This window comes from Rhinatrema bivittatum, chromosome 3, assembly GCF_901001135.1.
Source record: "Rhinatrema bivittatum chromosome 3, aRhiBiv1.1, whole genome shotgun sequence".
Lineage (NCBI taxonomy): Eukaryota > Metazoa > Chordata > Amphibia > Gymnophiona > Rhinatrematidae > Rhinatrema > Rhinatrema bivittatum.
The window spans coordinates 139,288,284-139,303,832 of NC_042617.1; the positions used below are offsets into that span (position 1 = coordinate 139,288,284).

The 15,549-nt window shown below is 40.9% G+C and overlaps 1 protein-coding gene across 1 annotated transcript in view; it reads right to left on the reverse strand.

Annotated features, from left to right (window-relative positions):
* Positions 1 to 15,549, reverse strand: part of XRN2 (5'-3' exoribonuclease 2) — a 283,450-nt gene that overhangs the window by 39,935 nt on the left and 227,966 nt on the right. Inside the window, exons 26-27 of the mRNA XM_029593758.1 lie at positions 15,370 to 15,501; positions 10,964 to 11,100 (exon numbers count right to left, since the gene is read on the reverse strand). Coding sequence (XP_029449618.1) covers positions 10,964 to 11,100; positions 15,370 to 15,501 — 269 coding nt within the window. The remainder of the gene's footprint in view (positions 1 to 10,963; positions 11,101 to 15,369; positions 15,502 to 15,549) is intronic.

A 15,549-nucleotide genomic window follows, 5' to 3' on the forward strand; every position in this document is an offset into this window, starting at 1 on the left:
GTTGAGGAGCAGGCAAGTGAGCAGCACTGGAGCAGCTGAATGCAGCAAATACAAGGTGACTATCAAACACTGAATAAAGTTTATTAAAAAAAAAAAGGGGGGGGGAGAGAAGAGGTGCGAATCCGTTTAATGGTTGAGGGAATTGGCTAACCATGGCATCTGTATTCCTGTATTCAGTGTAAGGCCTCTGAAGTCAAATCTGAGCGATCAATGAGAGACAGTGCACTGGATATCCAGTGTAGAGGTGGGAAAAAACCCTGAGGGAGGCCAGTCTAGTTCCCTTTGTTAGGCTCTCTCTTCAAGGGTCAATTTTATATTGACAAATGCATGTCTATGGGCTGCTCAGTCTCTTGCTCTTACTTCGAGCTTTTCAGTTTCTTCTTGCAATGGGTGGTGGAGCACAGAACAAAAGCCAAGAACGTAATTCATTACCTAGAAGACTTTGTTTGTGGGGCCCGCAGGTGTGAGGGCACTTGTGAACAATTATTGAATGAATTCCGGGCAATAGCTAAGGAATTAAGGATACCTGTCTCTTGAGAAGACTGAGGGCCCTGCAAGAGAGTCACAGGTTTTCTTGGGATTGAACTTGATTCAGGAGAGATGGTGTCCAGGTTGCCAGATAACAAGTTGGCCAAGTTGCAGGACCTCATTCGACGGGCACATCAAGTCAAAAATTTAACATTAGCCGATATGCAATCGATAGGAAGTCTTAACTTTGCCTGCAGGGTTATTCCTATGGGGAGGGTGTATTTGAGGAGACTTGCAGCGGTGATGGCCAGCTGCAGGAGACCTCATCACTTTATTAGGGTGGTAAAGTACTTGAAAGCCGATTCAGCAGTCTGGAACAATTTCCTAGACAATTTCAATGTTATTTCCATATGGCAGGAACCCCCTGTATCAAGTTGCAACCTGGGCATTCAGACAGAAGCCTCTGGGGGCTGGGGATTTGGAGTGTACTGACAGGGTTCATGAAGTGCAGCAACTTGGCCCAAGGAATGGAAAGACAGGAATTTTACCAAAAATATTACATTCTTAGAACTATTCCCTATCCTGGTTGTTTTGGAGGTGTGGGGTGGCAGGTTCAAGAATAAGAGGGTAATTTTTTGCTGCAATAACTAAGCAGTTGTGGAGGTTATCAACAAGCAATCCCCAAAATGTCTGAGGGTCATAGAGCTGTGCAGGGAGATTGTATTATTGTGTTTAAGGCTCAATATGACAGTGAGGGCTCAGCATGTGCCAGAAATGAGTAATGGTATAGCAGATGCTCTGTCATGGGCTAAACAGAATCTATTTCAAAAGCAGGTTCTGAACATTGACAGAGAGTGGGACCCCTGTGCCGGAGCACTTATGGAGGATTGGGACGCCACCACTTGGGACCCGTTAAAGGAATTGGTGGCTCCTACTACATGATCTGCTAATTGCAGAGGATTTGAGAGGATACAAATTTTTCTGGTCAGCTTGGGATGGGGATTAGTGGCCCAGTCTCGACCAGTTTTATCATCAAGTACATAGCCAGAACAAAGGAAAAGGGAGTATCCAGAGAGGCTGTGAATAATTCCTTAGCGGGTTTTGCATTTTTTACCAAAGCGCAAGGCTGGGGTGAACAGACAAAATGTTTCATGGTTAAAAAGATATATACGGGGTGGATTAGGAAGGCAGGTTCGTTTGTGGCACATTTTGCAATCTACTTGTAATTCTCTATTCGACGGGTGAATTGGTGACTGCTTCCAAAACTGATTTGGGTTACAAAGGCTTACTTAGGGAGAATGTGCAGGTTAGGGATAAGGGAGTATCAACTGCTATCCATAAGTCCAAGACCGACCAAGAAGGGTAAAGGGGCCATTTTGCACCTGAGACAAGTTGAATCTTAAGCCACTTGTCCCGTGATGAATGCGAGGGCCTATTTACAATGTAGACTCGAGGGTGGAAGACATTTTCTGCTTTTATCCTGAATGTCAACTTTGTATCTTGGTTCTCCTTTCCATTTTCTTTCTTCTATGCTTGTCTCCTCCTTTTCTGCCTCACCTGGTATCTCAGATATCTTTCTTCTCTAACTACATCTCTCCCTTCACTATCAACAATTTACCTTTCCCCCCATTTTCAACTCATCTCTCTATTTCCCAAGCTTCCACCATCATTGACTCTTCTAAGTCCTCCATCTCATTTGCTAGTTTCCTCTCACCCTCCCTCCACGACTCGTTTCCCTGCCCACACCCATCATCCCCCTTTCTCTAGCACCACTCCCTGCCCCCAACACATTGCCTTTCTCTAGCATTCACCAGCCCAACACATAAAACCACTAGTATTCTCATATGGGTCCTTCCACCTCTTAAACGTCCATTCTTTGTCTGTCTCTGTATCTCCTCAGCTCCCAACTCCCCTCTTAGCTCTTCCCATCACTCCATTTCCCCAATCTTACTTTCTTTCCCATGTCAACTGGGGAGAAATAAAGCAACCGCCTACAAGCACGGGAGAAACGGGACTCAAATGACAGCAGGCATTATGGAAGAATATGAGAATGCTGCACTTCCTGTCCCTGTACTAGGGGCTATTCTTGGAGGGTATGTGCAGGTGTATGTGAACAGAGGTAACTGCCCTGGGACCTGCACCACCATGGTTGTCCCATCCCCAATGCTGTAATTTCAGCATTCCAGGACCCCACTGTGGTTAAGTCACTTTGGGTCCCACACCCTCCCCTAAGGTCAGTCCTACCCATGGCTGCCTCCTCTTCCTTTTACCCCGTGCAGGCTTAATTTTAAATTAGGAAGCCCATTCCATAGGAAGACAGGAGGCAGTGGAAGAGACAGCAGCTGACAGGGACAGGATGTACAGCACTTTCCTACAGCACCTGCTGCCTCTGCTTTATTTTCATGATTGGCTGCCATAAGACTGGGAGATGCCATAGGTGATCTGAGAGTGTGCAGATTGGGGCTGGCAATGTATCATTAAGAGAAACAAGGTTCACTCTTCCTGCGGCAGTTAGACTCCTACAGTTCCTGCAAGTTAGACTCCCTTCACCCATGAGGCAATAATGGTTTGGCTGCATACCCCCGACATGCTTCTAGGTATCCCTGCTTGAGAACAACTGGACTAAGGTAAGAAGCCGCCAGAATGCATAACATCTAAATTCTGCTTTTATAATGAAACACTTCAGGTTTTGCCTCCCAAATGTAACTGCAATAGAGAAATTGCTGTTCCTTTCACTATAACTGACTTGATTTACTATGCTAATGGAATATGGATTTAACCATCTACAGAGACACTTTTTTTTAATTCAGTGACTTGAAAATTGTGAAATTATTCTTTATCAAAATCTAAAATAAAAATTAAGCAAAAATACAAAGAATTATGGGGTTCCATCTTCTCAATGAAAAAGGATGTCATTAGGAATATTATAAAGCAGCATTTTCAAACTATCAATTTGCCTATTTCTTTACTCAATTGCTTTTTCTTTGGGTCTTCTTTCTAAGTAGCCTTTTTTTTTTTTTTAACCTATACTGAATTTAATTTCTTATGCTTTTGCACTTTGTGAGACAAATGCTGTGTTTCAAATGAAAAACAAAAATAAAAATCATTCCCCTAAGTTCAGGGGACACACTTTAAAGGGTGCTGCTTTCAATACATCTTTCCCACAACAAAGAACGAAACAGTCACATCTAATAAGGGCACCACAACCAGTTTGTCCCCTTATCATTATATGGAAATTATCCTTAGTGAACTTGGATTGATATTTACGATTCTCTTCTAAAACATGTTTTATAGATGAAAGAGCAAAAAGTACCCCATGTTGCTGGGGTTGTCTAGTCCATAACAGCTATAAATTTTAAAATCAAACAAATGAAAATGATAAATATTGTTTTATTTTGTTAAGTAATTAACAGAAAGTATACAGACACTTAGGGACCGATATTTAACCATGGAGCAGCTAACTTAATCAGGATATTCAGCGGTACAGCAGCGCCACTGAATATACCCAGCTATCTTATAGTTAGCTGAATAAGGCTGACAACAAGCCTTTTATATATATATATATAGATAGATAGATAGATAGATAAACACTATTCGATATACTTCAAGGACATAGTTTCACGAGGGAAAACATTCATCAATCCCATAATGAGCAATTTTATTTACTCAAGATGTGCATCAATTCTGGAAGACAAACAATCAACTCTCCCAAATATTACTTGATGAAGCAGCAAAAAAGGTCCATAGTTAATGGGCAAGTTTATGCTGTTGAGTATTGATTCACCTTAAGACAACAGATAACTCCAAAAAACAAACTGCAGAGTTCATGTCTGACAATGTGGCCTGAAGCAAGTGTGTTCACATTATTATTATCAGATGCTGTTTTACTTTTTTATGGCAATATTCCATTTTACTTTTCAGCCTAGTAAAGAATGCTATTTTTTACTTAAAAATAAAACCCCCAAACCTAAAAACAAACATTTAGATCATATGTCTTTACAACAAATACTAGATATAAAACTCAACTGTGTATACCACTATAACAGAAACAAGAAAAAACGACAAATATTTTTATGCCATCCCATTTTACTTATTTTTTAATAATTGATAGATAAGCCTTTTTTAAGCATCCCTACCCAACCATTGTTTTCTTACACTGACTCCCCATTTACCTCAATTACACTTAAACAGGACAGCAGAAACACATCATATGGCTTACCTAGGCTGCCCATCCACACTAACTGCTCAGCTCTACTATCCCTACCACTCCCTTCAGAGATCCCCAATGCTTATCCCATGTTTTCTTGAGTTTAGATATTGTCTTTATCTTTGCCACCTCCACTGGAAGTCTGGTCCATGTGTCTGTCACCGTTTCTATAATGAAATATTATCTTAGATTATATCTGAGTTTACCCCCTTTCACTCTCTTCCTATGATCCCTCATTTCACAGTCACCTTTCCATTGAAAAAGACATACCCACCTCCTTTTCATCATTGCCTTAGAGATATTTAAACATCTTTATCATATCTCCCCTATCCTGCTTTTCCTCTAGGGTACACATATTTAGATCTTTACACCTTTCTCTATACATTTTATAATGAAGATCATGAACTATTTTAGTATTCACCCTCTGGACTGACTCCATCCTGTTTATATCTTTGAAGGTACGGTCTCTATTAAGACATAGGATTTTAGGTAATTTAAAGTGCCTTCTAACCCCTACCCTTTTAAAAAATTTAAGGCAGTTGAGGCAGAGTTATCTGGCTGGACTGATCAACAATAAGGAGGAATCCTAATCCAGGGCTTCCCAAACTTTAAGCCAATGTGACCCCATTTTAGCACTGGAAAATTCACATTACCCCCAGAGGACGACCAATACAAATTAGCAGGGGTACAGCCCACCTCCAATAATCAGTCCTTCTCATCCTTCCCACACTTCAGCTGATCCCGTGTCTTGATTCCCTCCAGAAGCCTCCTCTCTCAATGACTTTCTCCCCTGCCCAGCTCCATTTGTATCCCCCCAGCTAATTCTCTCTCACTCCTAAGCCCTTCTTATAAGCCCCAACTGATCCTGTAATCCCCATTCACCACTCAGCCTCACCTCCTCCCTTCCAACATTTCTCTCACATTCCTCCCAGCGGATCTCATCTCACCTCCTCTTATATTCATCAGCTGATATTCTATCATTCCTCCCTCTCTCATTATTCCATGGCTAATCCCTATCCACCATATCCAACTTTCAAACTCCTCCTGTATCTCCAATCCTTCCCTTAAAAAAATCTCTCCTAAATATCTACATAGCCAGGCCCTGGGCCACAGATGGATGACAACTGGTGGGAACAGAGGACTGGCTGATGACACAGGCAACATTTTTCTCTTGGGCAGGTTCAGTGGTGGATTTTTTTTTTTACTTATTTTTAAAATGTATTTATTAAAATTTTATATGCCATCTGTAAATCACATTAACCAAGCAGGGATACAATAAAACATAAAAAGAATAAATTGTGCAATTAAATTAATAGGGGGAAAAAAAAAATTACAGTAAAACATAATACCATTCTAATTAAAACAATCATTCAATAAAAAAACAACAAAACTAGTACAAATAAAATGGCAAGTTACATTGTTATTAGGCGGTGGTTAATGCCTGTGTGAAAAGCAAAGTTTTAATTGCTTTCTTGAACTTTGCAAAATTAACTTCAACATGAAGATCAACATGTTCCACAGCAATGGAACACATTGATCTTCATTTACTCAGCTAAAAGAAGAATCTCTAGTTGCGTCAAGACGAATCACAGATGGCAAGGATAGAGCTAATAAACCTTTCTGGGAAGAATGAAGACAGCATATAGTTACATAAGGAGATAGCAATTTGGCGAGGTATGATAGAGAACCTCTCTGTAGTGCACAGAAAGCGAAACATAAAATTTTGTATTTAATACGATAAATGATTGGCAGCCAGTGTAAGTCTGACAAAATAGGAGTAATGTGATCATATCTCTTGAGTCTATAGATCAATGTAGACGAGGTGTTTTGAAGCAATTGCAATCTTTTAACCTAATTTGGCAGATGAGAAGAGAGGAGCCATGGCAATTTCCACCGACCCATGCACACTCAGTCCTCCCCTCCCAAGCCTGTAAGTGATCTAGTGAATACCTCCCAAGCCTGTAAGTGATCCTAGTGAATACCGCCGCCCAATCAATATGGCCGGATGTCCAATACTTCCTTAGTACTACTTAAGTTAATAGTACCTGTACATTTTCCCACTGTACATAGTCTCCCTCTATTCTATTTTATCTTTGTTTTATATTTCATCTAGATATGCTTTTTCCCCTCCCGCTCCCCAGCCCCCCTTTCCCACTCCCCCCTATCCTCCCTCCCTCCCTACGACCTTCCTCCCCCCTTTTGTTATTGCTCCATTTTGGTTCATTTTGTATTTCTGATTCTTGTTTCTGCTATCAATGTTATATTGTTATTTTGTTATCTTGTTATATTATATTGTTATATTGTTTTATATTGTTTTATTGTATTTCCCGCCTGAGTTCTTTGTAAACCGGCATGATGTGTTTCACGAATGTCGGTAAATAAAAGTTAATAAATAAATAAAATAAATAAATAAATCTACAAGCAGCAGTAGTATTACTAATGAAAATCAGCACGGGGCCTTTGGTTAGTGCAAGCTCACTGGACCTGCAGCGGCCCTGATTCCTCCTTGTGCAAAGTTTATTACCACCATAGAAACTCATGCAAATGCAGTGCCACTGCAGGGCCTGTGAGTGCCTGCTGGCTCACAGGCTCCACACTGATATCCACTTCTAATGCTGCTGCAACTAGCACCTGAAGAGTGCTGCCATTTGAGGCACTCGTGACCCCAGCTGAAGGTTTTGCGACCGTTAGGGAATCGCTGTACTAGATACTACTCTATCCTAAACATAAAGGACAAGTACTCTTCCCCCCCCCCCCACTCCCCAAAAGAGTAGAAAAAGGTCATGGGGATGTTAGTAGACTCCCTGCCTACCCCCCAGGGCTGCCATTTGAGGAGGCCCTGCAATAAAAAGAAAAATGCCGTCATGTGGCAATTCCCCACCCCCTGCCCCAAACCCTCCTCTGTGATGTAAATTGCCCCCTCATTCCAAGACACCCCCACTTCAAATATCTGCCCCTCTCCTCCTCCCCCTTTGTAATAAATTCCCTTGAAAGGGACTCCCCAAAATAGAACTGTCAGCCTACTGACCCTTTCCCTGGCCCCCTGACTTCCAAACCCCCCTAACCCCCCACCTTAAGAGCACTCACTGGTGGCAATGGAGAGCCCGGGGCACCAAAATGGGCAAGTTCAGGACCAGACCTAGGCCACGGGGAGGGGAGTGGTAATTGCATGTAAATTGCACAGGTAAAATGTCCATGTGTATATTTAGATGCAAAAATATGTGAGTATAACAGCTGCATGCTACTTATACGAATAAAAATATGATTTATCGGGCTAAATCTTGAAATTGGCACTTATCCAGCAAGTTCCAACTTATCCAGATAAGTCTTCAAACACTACTTATTTGGCTAAGTCAGATAGCTGGCTAAGTAGCGTTTTTAGATTTATCTGGCTAAGCAAGATAGCCAAATAAGCAGCGTTTGAAGACCTATCTGGCTGAATGACTTAGTCAAGTAGTACTTTTAAAATTTATCTGGCCAAATAGTGGTTTTGCCATGACTTATCTGGATAAATTTTAAAAGTGCTACATAGCTAGATAAGTCTTCAATCACTATTATTATGGCTATCTTACTTATCCGGGTAAGTCTTAAAAAGTGCTACTTAGCCGGCTAAGTAGCATTTTTTAAGACCTATCTAGTTAAGCAATGCCACTTAGCTAGATACGTGAAAATTATCCAGCTATGTTGAAAATACATTCTGTGTATCTTTTAGATATGCGAGCAAATTATTGGGTCGATATGCACTTATTTTATATTGTACATGCAAATTTGCGTGCATGACATAAAATACATGAGCATGCGTGCCCCTATACATGTGTACAGGGGCATGCGCGCATGTTTTAAAATTATCCTCCCTGAGTATTAGGTAGCAAAGGGGATTCTTGAAGGAGAAATCTATGAACTCCTAGTATCCTGGCTCTATCACCAACAAGGGTTTCAGTTAACTCACAGCCATCTCCTAGGGGTCATTTAGGAGAAGAAAAGACTTGGAAAATCCTATTTTACTGGCCTTGTTTGTATAAACAAGCCCAGAACCAAACCTGCAATGGCTCGAGCATGTTCCCACTCTGGTTCCCATGCCTTCAAGAGAATTGCCAGGAACCTGATGGAACTCTTGGAGAGAACCACTTAAGAGGAACATGTATAGCCTAGTCATCCTGGATTAGGCCGCCCTGTATCTGGAGGCCATACCTCTTCGAAAAATAAAGATCTCAATGACAACTGCCCTAATGGAGGTTTTTCCACAAGTTGGACTACCCAAGGAAATGTTAACTGACCAGGGAGCCCAGTTTTTATTCAGATTAATGCAGCATGTTTATGCCTTGCTGGGGGTGAAAACCTTCTGGACCTCAATCTACCACCTGTAAATCAAAGGACTCATAGAACCCTTTAATAAAACCCTAAAACAGATGCTAAGGAAGTTCATCACAGAATATGGCAAGAACTAGTACTTATTGTTGCCTTATACAGGGTGGCTCATGGAAAAGTAGCCCGCCTCCAAGACCAGTGCATTGGAGGCAGACTACTTTTCCATGGGCCACCCTGTATATTGTTTATGGTCCAAAAGTTCCCCAAAGTTCTATCAGCTTCTCCCCCTTTGAACTACTACATTGGAAAAGACCTTGATGAATCTTAGATGTTGCTCTGGAAACCTGGAAAGAGAATGCTAATTCAGGACAGAACCTGGTTAAGTATGTGATCCAGTTACAGGAACAGCTGGAGAAGCTACCTGCTAGTGTTTAGAGAAGGTCCAGGCTACCCAAGCCCATGGTAGTCTGCTGTTCGATGAGTATTCCAGCAAGAAGACTATGTCTTAATGCTGCTATTGTCTTCTGAAAGCAAGTTGTTAACTCACTGGTAAGATCTGTATGAGATCATGTAAGGTCCGTATGAGGTTGGTCCAGTCGACTACAAGGTAGCCCAGGCAGACAGACAGAAGACCAGATATTCCACATAAACCTCCTAAACAAGTAGATTGCACCTACCTGCAGCCAAGTTCAGAGAGAGACTTTGGTCCAGAAATTATGAGTGCCTAAGAAGTGCTGAGTTCCTTTTAGTGACCAGCTCTCCTCCCCACAGAAGAGGAATTTGGATCAGTTGATGAATCAGAATAAATATGTCTTTTGTAGTGTGCTGGACAAACAAACTTAGCCTCAATAATGTTACTACACTCCCAGGAGTTGTCATCCAATAGTGGCCTTACCACATCCCAGAAACCAAGCATCAAACTGTGGAGACAAAAGTGAAGGAGATGCTCCAGCTTGGAGCTATTGGAGAGATCCAGTCGCTACTGGATTCTTCATCATGATGGTAATCTCCACTTTTGTACTGACTTCCGGAAAGTCAATAAAATCTCAAAGCTGAAGGCATATCTGGTGCCCTAAGTGGATGAACATATTGAAGACTGGGGAACACCCAGTTTCTATCTACACAGGACCTGACAAAAGGGTATTGGCAGGTATCTCTTACTTCTGAAGCTAAGGAGAAAACAGCCTTCTCTATCCCGGAAGGCTATTTCAATTCATTGTCCTACTATTTGTGATGCATATAGCATCTGCCACTTTCCAATAACAGGAAATGCCCTCTAACAGAGTTCACTATAAAGAATGCAGATTTTTGTAAAACTGAGCTATTTTGCTGAGGGGGAAACAAAGGTACAATGGGGTAAAAAGATATTTCTTTAATTTTAATAAGGGAGGGGGCCATTTTAAAAAATGAGCTGATCATTCAGGATAGCCAGCTATATTGTGGCTGAAAAACTCATCCAGGTTAATCTAGATGGCTATCTGAAATCAGTGCTGGAGCAGGAAGGTGGTAAGCATATGTCCTTCTGCTCCAAAATGGAGGGTTGTGGGGTGTTGAATTCATACCGTGAGGATCAGTGTGTTAGGGAACTGTTGCATTCAATGACAGAGGCCTCGGGCAAGGAGGGAGGGCCAACTGTGGATCCAGGTAGTTCATTCAAGGATCAGGGCTTTAAGATGGGAAGAGAGGGACCAAATCAGATGATAATCTCACAATAAAAACAAATTCATTTCTATAGTTTTCCATGAACACCACTTGTTCTCAGCATTAACCTTCTCCAAAAAGAAAAACCTGAAGCCAATTTACACTTACTAAGGAGTTGTCATTAATATAACTACTTATTTGTGTATCTAGTTTTATTCAACCTTTTGTATTGTAGATCATAATATATTTTTAGATTTCTATGGTTCAGAATCTGTAGGAAGATCTGAATAAAGTAAATTCTGGTGTAACTTGGTGAGGGACAGTAGAACAAATACATACTTGGTAAGAGAGATGGAATCTGTGCTTGTGATCTTCCAGGTGGTCTGTATGAATTCCCTGGATTATAAGCTCCAGGTGGTGGGGCATTGCTGTACATGCCACTTCCTGAATGCCCTCTGTCCTTTGGCACCACGTGTCTGTGGAAAGATGGTGAAGGCACTCGTTAATTACTAAACCATTTTACTAATACAACTCATCTGCTGAAGCATCATAGGTATAGATGCTAATAGGCTATTCCAGTTGGAATGCAGTAGTTAATATTTATTATTATTTATTTTTTTTATATACTGACATTCGATCTGAGATATCACATCAGTTTACATTCAGGTACTGTAGGTATTTCCCTATCCCCAGAGGGCTTACAATCTAAGTTTTGTACCTGAGGCAATGGAGGGTAAAGTGACTTGCCCGAGGTCACAAGGAGCGACAGCGGGACTCGAACCCTGGTCTCCAGGTTCGTAGCCCACTGCTCTAACCACTAGTTACCAGTAAGTCATGGTTATAGATAAGAATTGGTCATTGTAATTCCACAGAAAATGTCACCATTAAGTTATGAGAAAAAGTCAAACATGCTTCCTCACTCTACTTTGGCTCAGGAGGTACCAAGCCTTGTGGTATTTTCCTTTATTCATCCATAACATTTCTAAGCAAGAAAACTTAGCAGGTTAGGAAATGTTTCAAAAACTTTCAACGCTATTGGTGACATTACAACACAGACTCAGAGAAAAGATCTGGAGGACTCAGATGCCACTAAGACATTTTATAAACATTTTGTAATAGTTTGTGTCATTTTATACAGCTGACTTATTGGAGTTTAGAACTAGCACTAACTTTTTGTACGTATGGATACTGAATTCTTTTAAAGTTGCAAACTACTTTCAGTTTGCAATGGGTTACCCCGAGTCGTCATTAAAATATTTAAATGAAGGTAGAGCAATCAATAGCAATGAAATGAATGCAAAGGTTGCACAAAAACAGCAGCTTAATGATTTCATCGAAGAGAACCAAATTTTAGACCAATTTCAATTTGGATTTAGGAATGCTCTCATGCTTTGACACCATTAGACGGGGCTTCGACAGTGGGAGGAGGTTTTTTTGGTTCTCTTGAATGTATGTGCCCACCTACGATATAATTCATAATCAGATCCTGTTGTATCATCTGCAGGCGTGTAGTATCTATGTGACAATGTTGAGATGGTTCAGCTCTTTCTTATTAGAAAGTACTCAGAGGATTACAACTAATGATGATCACTTCTCTTGGCAACAGTTAAAGACTTGTGTCCCCCAGGGCTTGGCCTTATTGGCAACCCTTAACATCTACAGTTTTCTAGCACCTTTGTGCAAGCTGCTTGCTGGGCTCTGTGAGGGATACCATCTTTATGCAAATGATATTCAATTTTCTGCTCCAGTCCTAAACACCTGTGCTGAAACAACTAAATTGATATCGATCTGTTTATTCGCTGTTCAAAGGTGGTTAACTCATAACAAAGGTCACTTCACCCTCCACTGCCTCAGGTACAACTTAGACTGTGAGCTTTCTGGGAACAGGGAAGTACCTACAGTACACCCAAATAAGAGAATATATATTAATAAATAAAAGACAAGAGGAGATTATTGTCCTTCCTTCCTTCTGTTTTGCAAATGAAGTAATTTGTATTCTGCTTACTGTAAAGAGCTTAGGTGTTTTGTTGGACTTCAAGCTAGGAATGATGGATCAGATTTAAGGCAATACTCAGGGCTGGCTATTACAAGTCACTCTTTTACGACCTTATGAAACCTTTACTGGACTGGATGAACTTTTGGGTAGTAGTACAAGCAATAGTGCTAGCAACATTAGCCTACTGTAATACTTTATTAGTAGGCTTGACTCTGTCATCATTGTGGGTAATCCATGTGCTCCAGAATTCAGCTGCTTGTTTGATAGCAGATATTAGCAGAAGATCACACATCATACTCCAGTCTTAAAAGATCTTTACTGGTTACCAGTGGAATTCAGGATTCAATTCAAAATCACTTTGCTGACCCACCAATTACTGAGTTTATACCGTTAACCTTGTATTTACGCAACGTTACATGACTACAACCTTTTCACATAAATCATGTTCATCCCAGCAAGGACTATTAGATATTCTATTGGTGTGAGTAATTTGGTTCTCTGAGTCCCATGAACAAATATTTTCTGTTGCAGAGCCTTATGTCTGGAATTCTCTGCCTGAGGATTTGAAGACAATGTCATCTACTAAATCTTTTAAGAAAATTTTAAAAACATTTTTATTTCAGTTGGCATTCCCTGAGTAAGAGCTTGCTGGACTCGAGTAGTTTTGCAGTGATGGTTTTGATTTTTGCTTGGATTTTATATTATTTTAAATTGTGTATGTTGCATTGTGAACTGCCTCGAGCTATGTGAGCCCTGAGACCACAGAACACGGTCTTATACCTGGACTACAGGCATTAGCACAGGAGGCCCCATTTCAGCATCCCCGATGGATTACGCAATCTTAAGATGACCACCATTCCTACAGACAGCACAACAGTGGGAACTCCCTTAGAGGTTGGCCCCACTGCAGAGGGATCCCTCTGAGCTACAGGGTCCCGACATTTGGCTTCTTCCCTCTTCTCCCAGCAATGCAGGGACACAATACCACTCCTGGTGTGGAAAACCCTGCATGCACCATAGTAGCCACCATGCTTGATAAGCCCCCACTGTTTGTCCCCTCCCACCTCACCATGAGAGGTACTCACAGTGTGCCTGCCTCCCCTGCAACTCTGTAGCGACCATCACTGCACTGCAACCTCCAAGTGGCTGCTTGACAGTCTCTTTCCCAAAGCCTTGGTCTCTTAGCTTTTTATTTTCCAAAACCTGAATAAGTCTGCTCAGGAGGAGAGGGAAGCAGCCCAAATGATAAGAGAGGAAGAAGGAAGGAAAGTAGGGAGGGGAGATAGAGGAAGGATGTGGGTTGCAGAAGAGAGGGCAGAAGAAATCCCCCAATTAGCCAACTCCTGGTCAGGTGCACCTCAATGCTTCCTGGAAGCATGAAGACTGCTTAGCTCAATCATGGACAATCAAGCCTGTAATCCCAGGAGAGCCATTCTAATTTCTTTTCATGTGACCTAGGCCTGGCTTCAGATCACAGCATGGGATGCTTGCCTACCATCTGGTGAAGACAGAGTCCTGGAAAGCTAAGGTCAGCATGGACTCTATACAGGGGGATATCAGCAAACCTGTTGTTCTCAGTCTCCATCTACTGGTAGGGAAGCATAAACGCATGTGTTTGGACTGGTCTGACTGGCTGAAGAGGAAACATTTTTTTAAATCCTCTTTCTGTAGGCGTTTTTGCTTTTACTGTAGTTCATTGGTTTCAGAAGACTCAACCTGTAGCAAAAGGTCAGAAAAATGACACATTATGCCAAGTATGCTTGGACCTGTATCACAATGGGGTCAAGTGTCCATTTGAAGAGCAGGACTTCTGAAGGGAAATTAACTACACAATTAAAAAAAAATTAGAGAACCAGAGAATAGTTAAGTGAAGTATACGCTTCACAACCTAGAGTAAAAGGAGTTCAGGATATTTTTCCTTGAGGAAAATATGAACCTTGAATTGCAATTCTAATACCACAAGCCTTCGTATGCAAAACAAAACACGCTATGGTCTCATCACTTCACTGTGTGTGACTTAAACATACTGAAGCATAAACACTCAGCATAAAATGAAAAAAAAATTAAGAGAGCAGAATCCTATTACACTATTTTCTGTCGTTGACTGTGTTAATAGGTATCTTGCATACAACAGTCATTTGCTTAGTGTCTATTTATATTCTTTACTATATTTTTTTTATGGTTTGTGGTGGTCGGATTGCTGACACTACCACAAACACCTCAATAGAGATTTTTTTTTAAGGAATAGATCACACATGCATTCAAGAAAAAGCCTACTGAGATGTATGTGGTGCCGCTATTTCAACCAGAAGCCTATGGTAAACATAAGAAAACATTAATTAAAGTTGTATCCAAGATAGCTGTTTCATAAGCTGTAAGAACACAGATAAAAGCTCTACCACAGGCTAATTACCAAAAAGTGGCATTATAGATACATAAACTTCTGCATACAATTAGTGTACAAAAATAAGAAGGAGCATACAAAACCAAAGTAGAGAAATAATAAAAATAAACACTTACCTGGCAAGGCTAAATGGTTCATGATGCAACTTTAAATATTTCCTTAAAGAAGCAACACCTTAAAAGGACTGTGCATTTCCTTGCAGAAAAATAACTACCAAGAAAATGGATCTTTAAAGAAAATTACAAGATATTTGTAAACACATTTCCCAGTTCTGACAACATAGCTCTTTCAGTAGCATTTAACGAATGGGGTTTCATGACTGTAAAAACTCTGTGTGCTACTTACCCCAAAGTTCTGAATGCTGAAGGATCTAAGTGAACCTGCCTTCTCTTTGGATTGAAGCCAACCTGTGGCCTCCAGGATCTGTTATCATTTGATTTTTCCCAGTCACCTGGCTTCAGTGTTGGTGCAGGTTTTCTGAATAATATGGTTAAAAAAAAAAATCAAATCATTATCCTTAGAAAG